The sequence below is a fragment of the Sinocyclocheilus anshuiensis genome, unplaced genomic scaffold (assembly GCF_001515605.1).
Source record: "Sinocyclocheilus anshuiensis isolate Anshui unplaced genomic scaffold, SAMN03320099.WGS_v1.1 scaffold227, whole genome shotgun sequence".
NCBI lineage: Eukaryota > Metazoa > Chordata > Actinopteri > Cypriniformes > Cyprinidae > Sinocyclocheilus > Sinocyclocheilus anshuiensis.
This window is the reverse complement of record NW_015549590.1, coordinates 607,901-627,844: the sequence shown is the minus strand read 5'-3', so window position 1 is coordinate 627,844 and position 19,944 is coordinate 607,901. Positions and strand designations below refer to the sequence as shown.

The 19,944-nt window shown below is 39.2% G+C and overlaps 1 protein-coding gene across 1 annotated transcript in view; it reads right to left on the bottom strand.

Moving 5' to 3' along the window:
- Positions 1-19,944, bottom strand: part of LOC107658040 (teneurin-2-like) — a 645,835-nt gene that overhangs the window by 27,597 nt on the left and 598,294 nt on the right. Inside the window, exons 14-20 of the mRNA XM_016446429.1 lie at positions 15,080-15,285; positions 14,620-14,815; positions 13,290-13,391; positions 10,740-10,934; positions 8,345-8,545; positions 8,041-8,226; positions 6,215-6,238 (exon numbers count right to left, since the gene is read on the bottom strand). Of these exons, the coding sequence (XP_016301915.1) occupies positions 6,215-6,238; positions 8,041-8,226; positions 8,345-8,545; positions 10,740-10,934; positions 13,290-13,391; positions 14,620-14,815; positions 15,080-15,285 (1,110 nt within the window). The remainder of the gene's footprint in view (positions 1-6,214; positions 6,239-8,040; positions 8,227-8,344; positions 8,546-10,739; positions 10,935-13,289; positions 13,392-14,619; positions 14,816-15,079; positions 15,286-19,944) is intronic.

Here is a 19,944-nt window from a genome sequence, read left to right as displayed (position 1 = left end):
TATAAAGAATATCTCTTTGGATTTGAGACTTTAGTCTTTGCAACTTTACAGATCTTCTTTATGCACCAAGAGCTTCTAACACTCCAAAGAGAAAGGAAAAATTGAAATCACATAATATGACCCCTTTAATGTTTAAGCATATAAGGATATTTTAGGGAATTGTGTGCTTCTAATTGTATACCAATAGGTTGAACAGCTGTGATTAGGACTTGGCTTTATGCAGACCAGTCAAGTTCTTCCACACTGACTGAATCAAATTTTTTTTTTTTTTAAACCTTGCCATACATTCCATATCAGCAGAATAGTGTGGTACAGAAAGTCTATGTCAATAGAACAGTTTCTGAATGAATTATGTTACTGATACCTGATGGTCAAAAGCAATAGCAAAAGTAGGCGAATACAGTAGGTCAATATTATTAAATTGCAGACAAAGATTTTGAATAGCTAGGTTAAACCTTGCCATATTGGTGCGGTAGGGGGCCCAACCTCATATTCTTTCATAGGGCCCAAAATTGCTAGCGGCGCCCCTGGAGAGAACCAAAGACTTTTGAATAAGAACATAGTGTGGGAGAATATGAAGGTGTAGAAGTATACTTATTTTAAAGGATACCTATTATGTCCCTTTTTACAATATGTAATATGAGTCTCAGGTGTCCCCAGAATGTGTCTGTGATGTCTCAGCTCAAAATAACCCACAGATCATTTATTATATCATTTTGAAAATGTCTATTTGGTGTGGAAGCAGAAACACGCTGTTTTCTGAGCGTACACATCCGAAGCACGCGCACAGAAAGCGGCTGTCACACAGCATGTGAGTACTAAACTAAGTGCTTCCATGTCTTATTGCGCTTAAACTGTCAAATACACACAAGTTTATGTTAAAAACACACAAGTTACAAAAACGGTCAGTTATGTCTGTGAAGGTAAACAGCTGGGGAAAAAATTACGTTTATATTAGATCTGTGTGGCTGCAGTGTAATATACTGTAAATAAATCAATAAATCCACTGCTCTCTTGTCTCCTCTGAAGCTGGGAGTTTAAATAGTGTTCTGTGTTCTTCTGTGCAGCTGAAGACAGAACAGTTAGCATGCTTTGCTTGAACTTTCGCCATGGTGTTAGAACTGGTACACCGTTGTCACTTGTGAAAACACAACGGCAGCGCCATGGGTGGAAACTTGCAAATTAAGGTAATATTATAAGATGATCCCATTTCAACATCACGGGGGAAGCGAAATCTGAGCGGCTCATTTTTTCACAAGCTTGCAGAGGAAAGGCTTTCCAAAAGAACAAAAAAAAATTTACTGGGTTACTTTTTCACGTTTTCTGGGTTGGTAGATGCACCGGGGACGCGATTATAGTGCTTAAGAAAAAGTCAGATTTTCATGATATGTCACCTTTAAAGATGTTTTCAAGAAAGAGAAAAAGTGCTTTGATAAATATATCAAGTTTTTGGAGTGAAGCGTGGCATGTGTGTGGGTGTTTAATGTATGCAGTTACGGGATAAACAGTCTTCCTAAAAGACAAAAGGCGGAAATCAATCTTGTCACAACAGTTTTGAGAAGAACGTGGATTGAAGTGAATGTTTTAAAGAAGCTCTCTCTGGGAGAGGCAGAGACTGAGAAGAGAAATGAAAAGGCTAAGCACTATTCTCCTTTAGCCACACCAGTCCATAATTAAGCACCCTAGAGATGTGACCTGACATTTCCAAGTCATCAGGAGTTTCGTGTAAATAAAACATGCGGTCTAAAAATCTCAGCACTGCCATGCGCATCGTCTCTTACCTCGCTGTAAAATGAAAACCACACTGCGACCTCACACTGTGTCATCAGAAACCATTGCTGGTGCCCCGGAGTTCAATCTCTAACAGTTAACACTTCTGTTAGTGTGTCACAGCCTCCGCTTATGGTTACCCTGGAAACACAGCCTTTTGGAAGGAGCTGGTTTCCTTCATCGCAAGGCTATATAGTATTATTGGCAGCTGACACTTCAGATGATTTGTGATGAGTGAAATGAAATGGCCTCGAGCAGAGGAGTGTGAAAACCCAGCATGCACTGGGACGCATTCAGCCATTGTGACTCAAATCAAATGTTGCTTTAATTAATGTAATTTTCAATGTCTGGGGTCCTTGAGACGCCACATTAACAGCCTGCTATGCATCGATTGTCACGCAATATTGAGCTGAGAGGAAAGTCACTTAGCAATGATTGCCTTTTAAATGGAGCTGCCATTTTAAGCAGCCAAATACTTATGAAACACCAGGACAGCAAAATCTATGCTGACCATTGATCTTCCTCATTGGGCAGCACTGAGCAGGGCCCCTCTTTCATGCCAAAGGCCAGTCGATTCTCAGAACACTAACTAGAATAAAGTGGGATTTCACAAACTATTAAGCCACCTGACTAAAATAATGCGAGTTGACTCTATTGTAATCTACTTAAAAAGGAGCTGAGATTGCCTTGAGTTATGGGTCAGCGCACACGGTATGAGAGAGGTATGCAAAGGTGAGATGGGGAAAGAAGCACGCTGCATAGCAACAGTCAGCGGTTGATGGATGGAGAGATGGATAGAAAGAGACAGATGGTTTGGTGGAAAGGGGAAAAAACAGCAAAAGAAAAGAACAGCAGGGTTGCAGGGTTGCAGGACTGCAGGAATTGCAAAGAAAGAAAGAAAGAAAGAAAGAAAGAAAGAAAGAAAGAAAGAAAGAAAGAAATATCTAGGATGGGATATTACAAGGGAGAAAGAACGTGTGGAAGAGAAATCCAGTCCTCCACCTAACTATCCCATCCACTGGCCTGCAGCCCTCTCGCCTTTAAAGGTCATAAAATAAAGGTTAGTTTCATAAATCCTCCAAATTCGCCTTAGGAAGAGACAGATAAAGTCCCACAGGGAGTGAGCACCTACTGCATAAAACACCCTCTGTCTGGGTTTTCTGCCTATAGAGTTCCATGTACTACTACAAAGTCAAATAACATCCTAAACTTCAGCATGGGAATAGTGAAAGCTGAAAATTTTCACTCAAATGTTTTCTGAACTATAGCAGAGACTGGATAATGTCCTGTGCGCATTGAACAAGTTCTCTCAGAAGCCTAGTGTGTTTGGGAAACCTGTTTGGAAACAGTCAAATATTTTTTTTTCTGCAATTTCTGTTTGGTTTGACTAATGGTGCAGATATGTGCACTGCAACTTTAAGAACTGCCACTCCCTAAAAGGACATTCAGATGTGCAGTTAAAGCTAGGATGGGTTTGTCTTGTATGGTGGTCGTGGTTTCCATTCATGAGCCAATCAAGTGCAACTCACATCCACTCAGTATACCCTAGCATACAAAATCCATACCTCCAATGGCTATTCACCTGCAGTAATTTTGGCCAATTAGAGATACAAATTTAAATCAAGTAACAACTGTCGCTAGCTCTTGTGCCAAACTTGCTTCCGTCCACTGATGCATGAGCATTCACGTGATCACTGTGGGCCCTGCAGTTAAACTCCTCATTATCCTGCTCTCCCTGCAAACACACCGCACTCCCCTTCTCAGGAAAGCACACACACTCCTGCCCCTCCATTAGTATTCATCCTATGAGTTAGAACTCATGCAGGCGCTGAGACAAAGTCATTACCATGCCTTCTGTGGTCCTGCACCCTGTGTGCCGAAATATGCACAGTAAAAATGTTGCTCACTGCTCTTGACCCACTCTGCACCAATGGCTCATGAAATTTCACATTTATCTTAGGATCCACTCCCTTCCAATCCCTTTACTCGCAGTAGTAATCTATATCCCTCAGGTATAGCAAATTCTATGTGATCTTTGTCTCCACTCTGCAGTGTCCTCTGTAATTTAGCTCTTTTTTTTCTGAAACTTGATGGAAGTATAGGACGACTTGCCTCCTGCGTCTCTGTTCTGTGCAAACAAAAAGCAAGACTCAAAGAGATTGCTAGGAGCTGGTGTGTCCTGGTGAGTGCTGCTCTGCCTCTAGCTGAAACTGCAGTCTACTTAAATGCTAGCATTCCCATTATGCTTAGAGTCATGTAGTTGACCCAGCCTTTAACTCTGCTCCTATAAAAGTTGGAGGGAATGGGGGTGGCGTACTGTAGTGGTTCCAGCTCAAGTCTATTAACTTGAAGTTCATCGGTTCCAACCACCTCAAGAAGCCTTCACTATTGTGCTCTTGAGCAAGGTTTAAACTCATGTTGCTCCAGAGAGACTGGTCCTTTAATAAGTATATGGTGCCATTCTATGGCATAATTCCTTTAAAGATGCAGAAATAAATCCTACCTATAAAAAGAAAGACATTTAGGTTAATGGAAGACTCATAAACAAACAGTCAAGTATGCAAATGCATTTGCTTAGTCAATGCATTGCAAAACGTGGTGCTGTTGTGCATATTTAAAGTTCTTGCATTACTGCGGTGGTAACAAAGCTTTATACTTAAAGGGTTAGTTCACCCAAAAATGAAAATTCTGTAATTAATTACTCACTCTTATGCTGTTCCAAACCCGTAAGACCTTCGTTCATCTTTGGAACACAAATTAAGATATTTTTTGATGAAATCCAAGAGCTTTCTGACCCTGCATAGACAGCAACGGAACTACCATGTTCAAGGCCCAGAAAGGTAGTAAAGACAAACAGTCCATGTGACATCAGTGGTTCAACCTTAATTTTATGAATCTACAAGAATACCTTTTGTGTGCAACTAAAACAAAAATAACTTTATTCAACAAGTTCTTCTCTTCAGGTCAGTCTCCGCCACCATTCATGACAGTACCACGACACATGCGTGTGCATTCCTCTGCTTGTAAACAAGCCGCAGCGCATGCATGTTCTACGTCAGAACGCCGGCTCCTACGTCAGCAGCATCATCACGTGCATTCACGTGAGTAGTACCATTCACAAGAGTCGGAGACTGACAAGGATAAGAAGAATTGTTAAAAATATTTTCATAGCTTCATAAAATTAAGGTTGAACCACTGATGTCACATGGACTATTTTAATGATGTCCTTACTACCTTTCTGGGCCTTGAACGAGGTAGCTGCGTTGCTGTCTATGCAGGGTCAGCTCTTGGATTTCATCAAAAAAAATCTTAATTTGTGTTCCGAAGATGAACAAAGGTCTTACAGGTTTGGAACAACATGTGGATGAGTAAATAATGAAATCATTTAAATTTTAGGGTGAACTATCCCTTTAAGGAAGTGATAGAGTTAACTTGAAATGTCATTAAACTAAATGCGATTTTTCAGTTAGCTTGTTAGAAACACATTACAATATCTAACTGGTTTTGCAAGATTCTTTTCAAACTGTTGCTCCAACTTAACTGACAGACCTGAAAGACTGGCTGGTTTTGACAACATGGCAATTACTTGACTCATGAATCTTCATGTCATACTGACATTGCAAGATAACCATCCAATCACCAAGTTAACATTCATGAGCCAAGACTTTGCCAAGGATTCATAAAGCCCTAAGTACCGTAGACACACTGAGATGTACCATGATAATTTGGGCCATCTAGGGGGAGGTTGTGCAGGTAAATCTCACTCCCCTTGCCCTCCAGAGGCACTAGCAACGGACACTAAAGACTTCAGTCTTCAGCGTCCCTGTTAGCATGCCTGCCTCCCAATGCTGGCTGCTGCCGGTTTGAGCCCTGCTTGGAATGGGCAGAGCGGAACCGGTTGCATTGGCATTGAGATTTATTATTATATGTTATGAATCGCACTTTGACTCAATCAACAACTTGAGCAAGACATTTATCCTCAGGTTACTCCATTGAGACTGTCTTTGTAATAACTTGTGGTAGACATTTAGGATGTCTGCTTACTATCTATTAAATTATATGTGTAACATGGCCACTCTAATGCATAGTATTACCCCATATTCTGAAGGATTGAAAAGTCATTGTTTTAAGTGGCTCAGGCAGATTGGACACTTTTGTAGCTTGGTTAATGCTGTAGGAGAGGGACATTTAAAAAGCAACAAGGTGCAAAACAGATGATTACAGCTATACTATTATCATCTGACAACAAGAATATAAACACACACGCTGAAGAACACAGACTAGCACTATGAACCTACTCGACATGACATTCTACTCCACAACGGCTACTCTACGAACAGAAGCACACAGTCGTTATGCAGCCAAGCTATCAGAGGCGGGGGGGTTGCTCACGACCAGACTAAAGTGCAGCTAGCACTAGTCACAGTACGACGAGGTACAATACCTTCAATACTTCCATCCCAAAAGTCTGCATCAGAGAGGACATTGAGAAGAAACAAAAATGTGTCATAACAAGAAGACAAATGAATACATGTGTTGCATTTGAATCAGTTAGAAACAGAATAATTCTGAGAAATAAAAATGGAAACTGAAGATGGAAGCCATTTACAAGGCTTTTTTAGCCTACAGAAAGGTTTGGTGACAATAATCAGACAGACTTCCTGTTGTGGCGTACAATGGGGAGAAGGATTAAAGGCAAAGCACTTTCAGTCTTTGTCGCTCGTGTCATCTTTGGAATGACAGACAAACATGCATATACATATCCACAGATGATGAGAGAAAGGAAAACTCTGGCTTTTGAGTCTAGTTTTGAGAGAAGGAAGTCAAGACAAAAACAGGAGTGACTTATCAAGGTGAAGACGCCTCTACCTTTCATCAGTTGCTGCTACTCCGCAAGGACTGTTCATTACCCATCAGCCCACACATCTGCCTCCACTGTGTGAGGCGTGATCAAACACGACTAAGTCTGTTCTCAGTCCAACACCAGACAGAGGAACAGTCTAATTCTCCTCAATAACCCCCCCACCACACACTCTTGCACCTCAGCACCTCATTCATCTCTCCTATACCTACTGACCCCGTAGCTACTGATTTCACCTTGGTCTGTCTTATGCCCTATTTACAACTTGTATAAGCTTATGGGAAAATGCTTCCAAACTGATTTAAAGTCAAGCTTTTAGTTTGCTATTCTCTACCTTCAAATGCTTTAAACTTCTCTTTCAGAGATTTGGGTCAAATGATGCACTTGATTTGTACTTGCAGTCATGCAATTGTCGTTTTCACAAGAACGTAGGGAAGGGGTGTTCAATCCTGCTCCTAAAGGGTCATTTTCCGGCATAGTTTAGCTCCAACACATCTGCTTGGATGTTTCTAGTGACCCCGAGGAGACTGATTAGCTGGTTCAGGTGTGCTGGAAGGTGGCCATAGGGTATCCCATTTTTTTTATTTTCATCATTTAGATGGGTGCTCATGAGAGTCTCTTTTGTTGCCGCTACAGTATGCATCGATGCACACTTTTGTGGACTCTACAGCAGACTGCAATCCCTCTGGATTTATATTATCAAAATGTGGACCACAGGAGTTTTGGGCAGCTTTTGGAGCATGGCCTTAATATTAATGGTTTTAGAGTCATGTACTATATATCCCATCCTGATGGATCAGTCAAGAGAAAAATCACTAGCATAAACTTTTCCTGGAGTTCTCCTAAATCCCTGAGCTGCATGCAAGTAGGTCATATTCCTGGATCAACATCCTTTGCTGGTCCTTACGAAACCATTGCCCAAACCAGGGGTGTCCAATCCTGCTTCAGGATGGCCACTGTCCTCTAGAGTTTAGCTCCAACCCCAATAAAACACACCTGAACCAGTTAATCAAGGTCTTAGTAGGCATACTACAAACTTCCAGGCACGTGAGTTGGAGCCGAACTCTGCAGGATAGTGGCCCTCCAGGTGCGAGTTTGGACACCCCTAGCCCAAACCACAATTTAGGCCAAAAATAAGAGAGCACTGTTTTAGACCCTAACCCCAGCTCTAACCCTTTCCCTAAAATCTGAATGGCTGATAATATTGTTGCCCTGGGACCAACAAGGATGATCCAAAAACAGGTCCCTCTCACGTTAAGCTTCAAGCACAGAAAAGAGGAGGGATTCTATATAATGCTCAAGAGAGCAGTAGAGGCAGAGCAGAGACAGTGCTTTGACGTCTGTTGTAATAGTCAGTATAGGGAGCAGGAAAAGATCAGTTCCTGGGTCAGGGCTGGGCGTATGCCTACCGATGGTGCAGTGTTCTCCATTCCAGCCCTGTTCACACTCGCACTTCCCATCCTTACAGGTGCCGTGCTTCACACAGAGCGGGTTACACACACGCTGGTCACACGCCGCACCCGTCCAGCCCTCCTCGCAGCGGCACGAGCCACCCATGCATACACCGTGTGTCCCGCAGTCGACTGAGCAAACCTCTGTGTGGAGGAAAGGACAGAGCAGTAAAACCACGATTTACATATCATACATTAGAAATCAGGTATAAAGAAATGAAACATTTTTATTACTGAGATCCAATCAAACATGCAGACTGACCAACAGAACAATCAGGGCCCATCCAATTGGGGTCACAGCTACAGACGCCTGTGTCTGGAATAAAAGCACCATGACCGTGGCACTGATCTGGGCATTGTGCTCTGGGCAGCTCACAGCTTGGTCCACCCCAGCCTGGTTTACAGTGGCACTCTCCGTTCACACAGATGCCATTATTTGAGCAGGTCGGATCCAGGCAGTCAACTGCGAACAAAAAGTGAGAGTCATGAATGAGGCTTCATCTGTCAGAAATAAAAAGACCCTAAGATATTGCTTTATAAACTCAGTTTTCTTTCCTGTGTTGAAATCATTTTTATTAAAAAGGAAGCTAGGGAGGGATGTATTGAAGGGCTTGTCCCAGTTTTTTAAAGGCCAAGCCTTTAGTTTATGTCACAGCAATGATCATGAATTTGCTACTTGTTGTTTCTAGTCAAAAGTGTTATTGTTTATTCTTGATAGTATTTGATTGGATAAAATTAGTAAGTGCAAGATGAGTCATAGGAAAAGGAAAGACTACAAATTTAAAATTTTAGGTGTACACTAGTAGCTGTTAAGTAAAAGTGACAAAACTACAACTTTAATAATCAATGTCCTATTTTCCCATTTATTTACATATTTGATTATTTATCAGACCAAATTACTATACCAATATACTGATACCAAAAACATTCAAAGAAAAAAAAAGGATGCATATTCACATATACCTAGGCTTTCTGGAATTTTGAAGAAGGCATGCACAAGCACATACTACGTCTTTCATCTAAGCATGAAAAATCAATATCCCACACCTTAAGTGTGAGAATGGCAGTTTCCTGTCTAGAGCCTTTCACACTCACCTCTCAAACCCTCACTTTCTCAGCATCTCCGTCTGACTTTCTTACTCTCCTTTCCTCTCTCTTTTTGACTTTGACCCTGTCTCTCACATGTTCCATCCGGGGTGCCTCAAAAAATTGATATCGACTGCTGAGCGAAAGAAGAGATCTGGCCATGAAAAGTACGAGAAAGCCATTTGACAAATTACTCGGCCCTGAGGTGCCCTGCGTGACACCCCTGACTCAGCCCCCCCTTGGCTGACAGAAGTGCTGCTCCTTTCTCCTCACGCACATAAAGCCATTCATGCCAAATGTTTATGCTGCAGAAACTGCACATCACAGATATCGATTTCTGTGTCACCGGCACTTCAGGTAAATTGTTTGAGTGACTCTGCTGTGATGAATATCTGATTTGAAAAATCTTAGAACGGCAGGAAAAAAAATGAAAGGAGCAAAGTGCTGACCTTGTGATCTGCAACACCTCAGTTCCTCATGACCCACTAAAACATTCTCTCTTATTTTACACACATACATTTGCTTTTCTGCCATGTTGGGAACTTTCCATGGACTTTTATTGTTTCTTTTTTCTTACTAAGTTAATGATATTTTCTATCCCTTAAACCTAACCCTGACACAAACATTATTAATATGTTGAATTTCCTCCTGGGTAAGTTTATCATCATTGTGGGTACATTTGCACCCCAAAATGTAGGCAAACCTTGACTTACACAACATATTATGTTCGCAATATGGTTTCATTTTATTGAAAAGAACAGCACGAACATTCAGCTTAATATATTCTTTTGTGTTACATGAACAAACAAACAAAAAAGGAAAAAAAAAAGCAGATTTGGAACGAGAATGTGTAAACAATGACAGAATTTTCATTTTTAGGAGAACAATTCAATTCATTCCCCCTCTAAACACTTTAATATGGGACTTGATGCCAGACTGTTGATAATGAATTAGAGATTTAGAGAATGAGAATTAGAAAGCATTAATATGCAAGGCTTTTGTTGTTCTGTTTGTTTGTTTGTTTAGCTGCCATCACCGTCTCTCTGTAATGAGCAGCAAAGACTTTCTGAAACTGTTTTCCATCAACCTATTTCTGTTGTTAGCGGTTTTCATCTCAGCCTCTCCTTTTGTCCTCGTATACCTCGTCTTTTTTCTTCTGTCTCTACCTTTTTCTTTCTCTTCCCTTTCCATTTTTAGACTCCTGGGACTCTTCTAGTTTTCTTCTCTCTTATTGCCAGTCACTGTCTTACCCAAGAGCCACCGAACTCTACAGAACACAAAAAATGAATCAAGACTGAAACTACTGTTCTCACCACCCAGATCAATATATTTTCTAGCCTTTACTCATCTCTGAGAGGTGTTTTTGCGGGAGGCCATTAAGACCTACCAGTGAATCTGGGAAAACAGCCAAAAATGACTTGTTTGAATATGTGAAAATGTGTGTTTCCCTTTTCAAGTAGCCACATGCACAGAATGCAGCTATTACAGCCACAGAGGATATTATTAAGCCATTGAGAAATAAACTACATCTACACAAAGTTACACCATTACACACATGCACATACACTTACCCTCAGCGCAGTTCTCTCCTTTGTAGCCCAGAGAACAAACACATGTGCCCTCTGTGCACGTGCCATGACCACCACACTGGGGGTCGATGCACTGACTTATGGGAACATCGCATTCCGGACCCTTCCATCCGCTATAGCAGATACACGATCCCTTGTCATACTGACCGTTTCCACTGCAGAGGACCGGGCACGCCGCTTGAGAAGAAACAGAAAGAGAACAATGCACAATTGTATATGAGTCTGACATTTCCTTATTCATTTCTTTTGCAATGCTTTACCTCTAAAGACCCTTGAATAGCATAAGAGACAAATGAGACAGCATAGGGAGAGAGATTTTCAGTATGTTTACAAAGAATATGTGTAAGTTTATGAAGAGATTGAGAAACAGGCTGGAAGTTGTGGTCATGGATGTGTCTCTGAATGGTGTGATACTAGGAAAAAAGGGCCGAGCACACATCTGACAACACTGGGCTCAGAAAAGTCTCACACTGAGGACATATGATATAAAATAATGAACTGAACCTTAAGCTTTAGGCACCAAACACGTTCAACATCAGTTTGGAGGAACATTCTCTTATTGAGACTTTAGTTTGATTGCAAACTGAAATTACGATGATAAGATTTATTAATTTAGCAGATGCTTTTAACCTAATAACTAACAAATGAGAACATTTATTTAAAAAAAGTAAAATATTAATATGCATGTCCAAAAAATACGGTAATACCATGATAAATGTCCTAAGAATATAATAACATTATGATACTGTACATTACCTAAAAACATCATATTATCATGGTGTATGTCCAAAAAACATAATAATATCAAGGTGCTTGTCTAAAAACATGGTAACACCATGGTACATGTGCTAAAAGATGGCAATAGCATGGTACATATTCGAACCTGATCAGAACAGACTGCGCCTGCATCTGAACCTGAGTCTTGACTTTTAAACTACATTACCCAGTAGCACTCTCTCTAAGCCCTGATGAAAGATGTCTAGTAACTAGCAGTCTAAAAAGACTTCCTGGGGTGATTTCTGCAATGAGAGTCTCAAGGCTCCATGCATTGTAAAGATATTAATACACACACACAGGGTCAGCAGTAGTGGAGGGAGTGGACAGCTGTGAAAGGTTGGAGAAAACTGTAATGAAAGAAAATGTAATTTAACATTGCGGTAACAAAACTATTAATCATGAGCTTCCCAGGTGAACAATGGGAGATATTGGGCGGTATGAACCACCATTCATCATCCTTATGCCTGGGAAAGAGAGAGAGGGAGAGAGAGAAAGAGAAAGAGAAAGAGAAAGAGAGAGAGACCTCTACTAACATATAGATCTCAGTTTCACTGAGTCATAGAACTAAAGCACCTTCTTAACAGGGAAGTATGCAAATGCAGTGAATGTATTTTCAGTCAAGCTGTGCAAATGAATTTTTTGGGCAATTGAGGACACACACACACATTTACCCAGCTATCTAAAAGGGGACTTCCCATTGACAACTGTCGTTCTCAGCTAATTATAATTACTACAGAGGTATCTCTTACCTCTTACACTTTTGGCAGTTCCAGAGTTGAATAAAGATTTAGTCTATTTATGAATAATTTTTCCTTCGTATGATGGTCCATAAATTAAGTTGGGAATTATATAATCCAAATGGTCCCAAAACGTATAGCTAGGTCAGAAACACACACACATACACACTCATCTAGAGGGTGCCTGGACTCTTGGGCTAAACCCAAGGCTGTTGAGTGTGTAGAGCCATAGGGACCGCTGAGATTAACACACATCTTTGATGTGTGAATCCCACTGCTGGTGCCATACTGGCAACAATTCACTGCTGTTCCCCCTTGCATGTGTTTTTGCATGCTTTTCTTTTCTTTTCTTTTCTTTTCTTTTCTTTATGTCTGTCTGGACCCTAGTCTGCATGCTGTTTTGCATTATTTGCAGTTTTTTTGGCATTTTATTGACAGAAGAAGTAGAGGTGACACGAAATGCTGACAATAAGATTCATGGAGATGAGAACTGGACAGAGAACTTCAATCTCCAGCATAAGCACTATAACTCAATGTCTCTGATGCTAATGCTTATCCATGGTTTCCAAGCACAGTTTACCCCAAAATGAAAATGATGTCATTTTTACTCATCCTCATGTTATTGTAAATGTGTATGACTTTCTGTTGTGGTATAATGGTGAGTTTTCGAAGTTGATCTTAGTCATTCTTTTCGAGGTCTGAGCTGTCAAGCTCCAAAATGACAAAAAAAAAAGCACCATAAAATTTGTCCATATGACTCAAAACAGCAGCTTTCCAAAGTGGATCGTCACACAGGTTTGGAACGACATGAGGTGAATAAAAGATGACAAAATGATCATTTTTGGGTGAACTATCATTTTAAATATGACATCAATGGATCATTCTCCATTTCGCTAGTATGAGTGACAGGGAAGTAAAACATTTTCTCACTTCTCTCTCTCTGTCAATGTTTTTTTTCCCTCAAGCTCTTTCTCTTGCTGTACGACAGAGTTCGGGGTGTAATTGGAGTGTCTCTTACCTTTCGAGCAGTCCATACCATGGAACCCAGGGAAACAGTGACATACTCCTGACACACACTCTCCGTTACCATGACAGTTACGGGGACACTCTTGCACAGAGTCTGTAAAAAGAATGAAACCTTTCTAAGAAAGGCCACTTTGATGGCAATGACAGTTGTAACCACCACATCCAGCTCTCATCTTGTCCTGTCCTCCACTGCATCCTTCCTCTCTCAGCTGAGTTTTCTGTCCCTCTTTCGCTCTATTTCTGAGTGGCGGTCTCTGGTCATTATTGATACAGCCCATTCAAACAACGTCACACACCATTTCATTAGCCATGAGTAATATCACGGCAATGAAAGTAGGCCATATCACAGTAGATTAGCGCAAGGTTAATTGGTGAGACACCACTTATTCGTAGAATTCATGCATGTGAATATTCATAGAATAGAGTCACGAGGTGCTTATCTCATTTCAAGTGAATAATAATATATATGAAATGGTATAACATTAATAGCTTGACATTATTTAATTATTTCCTTTTTACTAGACGGCATGGAAGCATTTATCTGTAATTCTACAGAGACTAAAATCCATAAATCCAATTGTCCGTAATTTCAAAATTAACTGGTCTTTCATTAGACCTCATTTACGAAATACAAGTTTCTGTGTAAATCGTTTGAAAAAAAGCATGTGCCATTCAATGTCACAATGCAAGAACATATTCCTCATAAAACCACAAGCATATTTTGAATAGTGGTTGATTAAAAGGGTTTCTCTAGGCAAATTAGTTATCTTATTAATTAGTTTTGCATTTTGTTCTCTTTGCTCTTGATTTTTATAATTACTTTTCATATTCTTTTATCAAGAAGTACTTATTTTATGCTTAATTTTTATAAACATATACTACTCTATTTGGTATTTATTTGGTATAATTATGCTTACCAATCCTGCTTTTATTTGATTTAAACTACAGTAAAACAGTAATATTTTGAAATCTTATTACAATACAAAATTACTCTTCTATTTTCATATTTTTTTATGTAATATATTCCTGTGATGAGCTGAATTTTCAGCAGCCATTACTCCAGTCAGTGTCACATGATCCTTCAGAAATCATTCTAATATGCTGATTTGGTGCAGATGAATTTATTATTATTATTATTACAATGTTGATCATACAATATATATTTTTTTGCATTATATTTTGTTTTAAAACACTTTTTATATTTAAAAAATGGTTATGCTTGCTTATCACAGCAAATGTATTGTATCTTCTCATCTCAAATAAAAAATGTCACTGTTGAGTGATATAGTGAGTGTTTGAAGTAAATGTACAGTAGAACTGACCCAGAACAGCTGTGCTAAATGAGACAGATTCCTTCTCCTTGCCGTCGTTGTAGAAAGCCAGGTGCCATGTGCCGGGGTCCAGATACTGTACAAACACGGCCTCGTTCAGAACCACCGTCTGAATACTGCGTCTCTCACGGGGTGACTCCACTACGCTCCATTTCTCCTTTCCATCCAAACACTCCATATAGTCGTACTGCAGAGGGAGAAATGCAGAAACAAGGGAAACGAGGGGATGTTTTTTTTTTCTTTATGTTTTTAAGTGGTTTGACAGCATTCATACATATCAAACAGTGAGATACTTTGAAGTTGAGCTATTGGAATGATTTTATCTAACACCTGGTGACTTCTAAAATGTGTTTGCAATGACTGATTGATCCGCTGTTGGGATGAAAGAGGGTTTTTTCCCTGAAAGGACTTCACAGAGTGGCCTCTCTGTAAATAGAAAGGGTGTGCACACCTGTGCATGGGACGGCGCCAGCCCTTTGCGAATGTAAACCCCGAACAGTGCATCCTTGCCCAAAGAGATGTTGAACTTGAGGAACTGAGGCTGGCTGAGGTGCATCAGGGATCTCCAGAACACCCCGGGAGGCACCTCCTGGGTCACGCGCCTGCCCACCTCCAGGCTGCCCGTATCTACGCTGCTGTTGCGAGCGGCCCATGGCCCTGAGACAGAGAGGAAGGCATAAAACAAAAATCAATCTCTCACCTCGGCTGTGTTGCAACTGCCCCTTGTTTATAGATTCAGAGGTAGCCGCTTTGAAAACAGAAAACAAAAGGAAATGGCACAAATGTGTTTTCTCTCTGGGAGACACTTATCTGATGGAAACTGAAAAACACAAACGCTACTTCCTGAAGTCTTTTTGCCCATAACCTCACTGTACCCACCCAGAGCAAAGAAAGCCGAGAGTGTATCATGATAAACAGCAGAGAGCCAGAGAGAGGCAGGGAATAGGGGCTTCTTTGTTGAATATCTGAGCCTGGTTTTTCAAACGCAGCTCGCGGAAGAACTGAGGAATAACTTATTAAGATGAAACGTTAATGGTCGCTTCTATGAAGCTGAGCTTTATTGGAATTGTCACATGATATAAGTCTTAAAGTGTGATCTATGATTCTGACAGAGATTCGGTTTTCAGAACTACACTCTTAATGTCGACATCAAACAGTGTTCATAAAGCATTTTACTTTCATGATGTGATGCATTTCAGAGTGAAATAGTTTATTCAATGAAAGAAATGACAGTTGATTTTTTTTTAGTTTGGGGTTTGATGTTTTTGACACATGTCTCTTATTGCTGGATTTATTTGTGACCCTGCCTGCGAAAACCCAGCTAAAGTCATTTTTTGCGATTTACTGTTTTCTACATAAAATCATCCTTCATAAAGATGTAGAACATTCTGTGAAAATATAACCTTTATATCTTTAATATTGACTGAGTAAGGCCATGTCAAATATTGAAATCATAGTGAAATTAGAAGTTGAAATCAAACTTTGATGAGTCTCGAGTCTTTACTTTATTTGTCCCTCACGAGGGAAATTTGTTTTGGGCAATACAGGTAAAACTGCACAACAAAGTACCAACATCAATAATAACAATCACACAGTTGTGTCCCCTGAATCAGAGTTTAACAGCCTTGTAGCCAAAGGAACAAAAGAGTTTTTATAACGGTTATATCTAGACATCGGAATACGAAAACGTCGACCAGATGGAAGTAATTAAAATTCTTGCCGAAGCACATGAGAAGGGTCCCGAGTCATTTTCATTGCCTGTTTAAGAATAACCTTATTAAAAACAGACTGAAAATTGGGATAAACCCTCAGACCAACCACTTTCATAGCAGTACACACCAACCGGTTCAGCTGAGATCTAAGAGTAACTTTCAAATTACCAAACCAGGCTGCTATACCATACAGTAAGATGGATTCAATACAGGCATGATAAAACAGCAACTTGACCCTCTGAGCCACCCAAATAATCTAAGCCTCCTCAAAAAGTACATTTTTTGTTGCACCCTTCTACACAGATTATCCACATGCACCTCCCATGAAAGTTTATTATCCATAAGCAAACCTAAATATTTTTATTTAGATGCTTGTTATCTCATAATTAGATTTTGAGATTTTAGCCTGGATTTCACAGACAGGGTCACATTTGATCAAAAATACAGTAAAATCAACAATATTGCAAAATATTATTAACTCAAAATAATGTAATTTATTCCTGTGATGCAAAGCTGAATTTTCAGCATCATTGCTCCAGTGTCACATGATCCTTCAGAAATCACTCTAATATGCTGATTTGCTGCTCAGTTAACATTTCTTATTATTATCAATGTTGAAAACAGTTGTGCTGATTCATATTTTTGTGGAAACATTGATACTTTTTTTCCAGGATTATTTGTTAAATTGACGCGTTTCAGAAAGGCAGGGCATAGAAGAGAAACAATAATGTATAGTATGTGGAAAATAATGTGCTTTTTTTTTACTTTAAACCGCGTAAACACATTTCATTACACCAAATTCACAAAATAATGTTCTTTTTAGCAACATCATATGACCCCTTTAATGAGGGAAATTTGTTTTGGGCAATACAGGTAAAACTGCACAACAAAGTACCAACATCAATAATAACAATCACACAGTTGTGTCCCCTGAATCAGAGTTTAACAGCCTTGTAGCCAAAGGAACAAAAGAGTTTTTATAACGGTTATATCTAGACATCGGAATACGAAAACGTCGACCAGATGGAAGTAATTAAAATTCTTGCCGAAGCACATGAGAAGGGTCCCGAGTCATTTTCATTGCCTGTTTAAGAATAACCTTATTAAAAACAGACTGAAAATTGGGATAAACCCTCAGACCAACCACTTTCATAGCAGTACACACCAACCGGTTCAGCTGAGATCTAAGAGTAACTTTCAAATTGCCAAACCAGGCTGCTATACCATACAGTAAGATGGATTCAATACAGTCATGATAAAACAGCAACTTGACCCTCTGAGCCACCCCAAATAATCTAAGCCTCCTCAAAAAGTACATTTTTTGTTGCACCCTTCTACACAGATTATCCACATGCACCTCCCATGAAAGTTTATTATCCATAAGCAAACCTAAATATTTTTATTTAGATGCTTGTTATCTCATAATTAGATTTTGAGATTTTAGCCTGGATTTCACAGACAGGGTCACATTTGATCAAAAATACAGTAAAATCAACAATATTGCAAAATATTATTAACTCAAAATAATGTAATTTATTCCTGTGATGCAAAGCTGAATTTTCAGCATCATTGCTCCAGTGTCACATGATCCTTCAGAAATCACTCTAATATGCTGATTTGCTGCTCAGTTAACATTTCTTATTATTATCAATGTTGAAAACAGTTGTGCTGATTCATATTTTTGTGGAAACATTGATACTTTTTTTCCAGGATTATTTGTTGAACAGGAAGTTCAAAATAACAGCATTTATTTAAAATTGATATATAACATAACATATAAATGTCTTTACTGTCATGTTTGATCAACTTAATGTGTGTTTGCTTCTTCCTGACCCCAGGCATTTTAACAGTAGTGCGTGTGTATATATATTCTATAATGTTAGTGGGTCCTTATAGGCTCTTTGTTTGTTTAGGGTGTTGCGAGGAACTTATTTCTAAAAGTGAAATTGGAACCTGTTGATTTTTCACTTATCCTCTATTCCTCTTTTTTCTGCCTCTGCTGTTTGTGGACTCTCAGGCTGACGGAGAGATCTCTTCTGTAGTGAGAGTTTGTGTATTCTCCACCCTCAGGCTTTGGCTCATACGCCATGTCAACACCACCATCCTGTTTACCAACATAATCACACAAGCTGTTATCCACTTTTCATTTAATGGAAAATCCATGGTTGCTCTCCCTCTCTGTCTTTCTCTCTCTATCTTTTATTCTCTCTATCTCTTGCTCGTAGCTAGCGGCAATGGCCGAGTATAAATGGAGGTTGCGTGCAACAGATTCCCTCTGTCCCTACGGTTGTGATGTTCTCACACACACACGAAAACAGCTCCCCTGTAATCAGGTCAGATCTACACTGGAGACTGCAGCCCTGACAGAGAAAACCTGTGAAAAATGGTGAGGAAATAAAGAACAATGAAAACACAATCAGGACGGAGCAGTGGCAACAGGAGATGAAATAGCCTCCCTCATTAATACAGAACAGCACGGACGGAGGATAAATAGATCTAAAGAAAAACCGTTGAGAGCGAGGGAGGCCGGACGAGAATTTCCTTAGGGAAGGAACAATCAGTCTGCGGCCATGGCTGAAGCAATAGTCCAGTTTTATTTCACAACAAAACACAATAGCTCTGTTATTGTGCTAAGGTAACAATTATACTTAAAGGAACTGAATACCATAAGTGACTTATTTGGAACACTCTACAGTGCCATATATAAATATGCACAGCATCCCCAAATTAGTGAAAATTTAAATTTATTCAGCATTTATAATTTATTTATTCATTAAGTATTTAGCTATATTTCCAGTATTTAATGAGATATTTATAATCAAATTTTATTTTGCAAATTTTGATGTTTAAGCAGCAAAATTAAGTTCTTAGAATTGCACAAAATATTATGATAATAATACAATCTATATTGTGCTTTTGTATAACACATCAGTATTTTTTAGTTATTTAAATAATTATAATGAATTCAATACTCCTTTTATTTATGACAATTGATCAAACAAAGTGACAGTAAAGACATTTATAATATTAAATAAGTTACTATTTCAAATAAATTATGTTCTTTTGAACTTTCTATTTATCAAATAATCCTGAAACTGTATTGTGGTTTCTACAAAACATCAGGCAGCACAACTATTTTCAACAATAATAATAATAATATTAAATGTTTCTTGAGTAGCAAATCTGCATATTAGAATAATTTCTGAAGGATCATGTGACACTAAAGACTAGAGTAAAGGCTGCTGAAAATTCAGCTTTGCCATTACAGGAAAATAACATAAATTACATTTTAAAAATATATTAAAATAAAAAAGTTATTTTAATATGTTATACTATTTCAATAGTATTTTACTGTATTTTTGATCAAATAAACATCCTTAGTGAGCATAAGAGAGATTTCCAAAAAATAAAAATAAAAATTTGAACAGTAGTGAAAATTAAACAAAATACAGAAGAAAAAGCAATCATTAATTTGTTTATAGAAAGAAATGTGGACGGGAGTTGTGTGTCCCCGCGGTAAAAAAAATCACAGTCCGGGAGGGATTGGGGGTCCCCCTCGTTAGAAATCGCGTTTCTAAGGGCCCCCTCTAACGCCGGGCCCTTG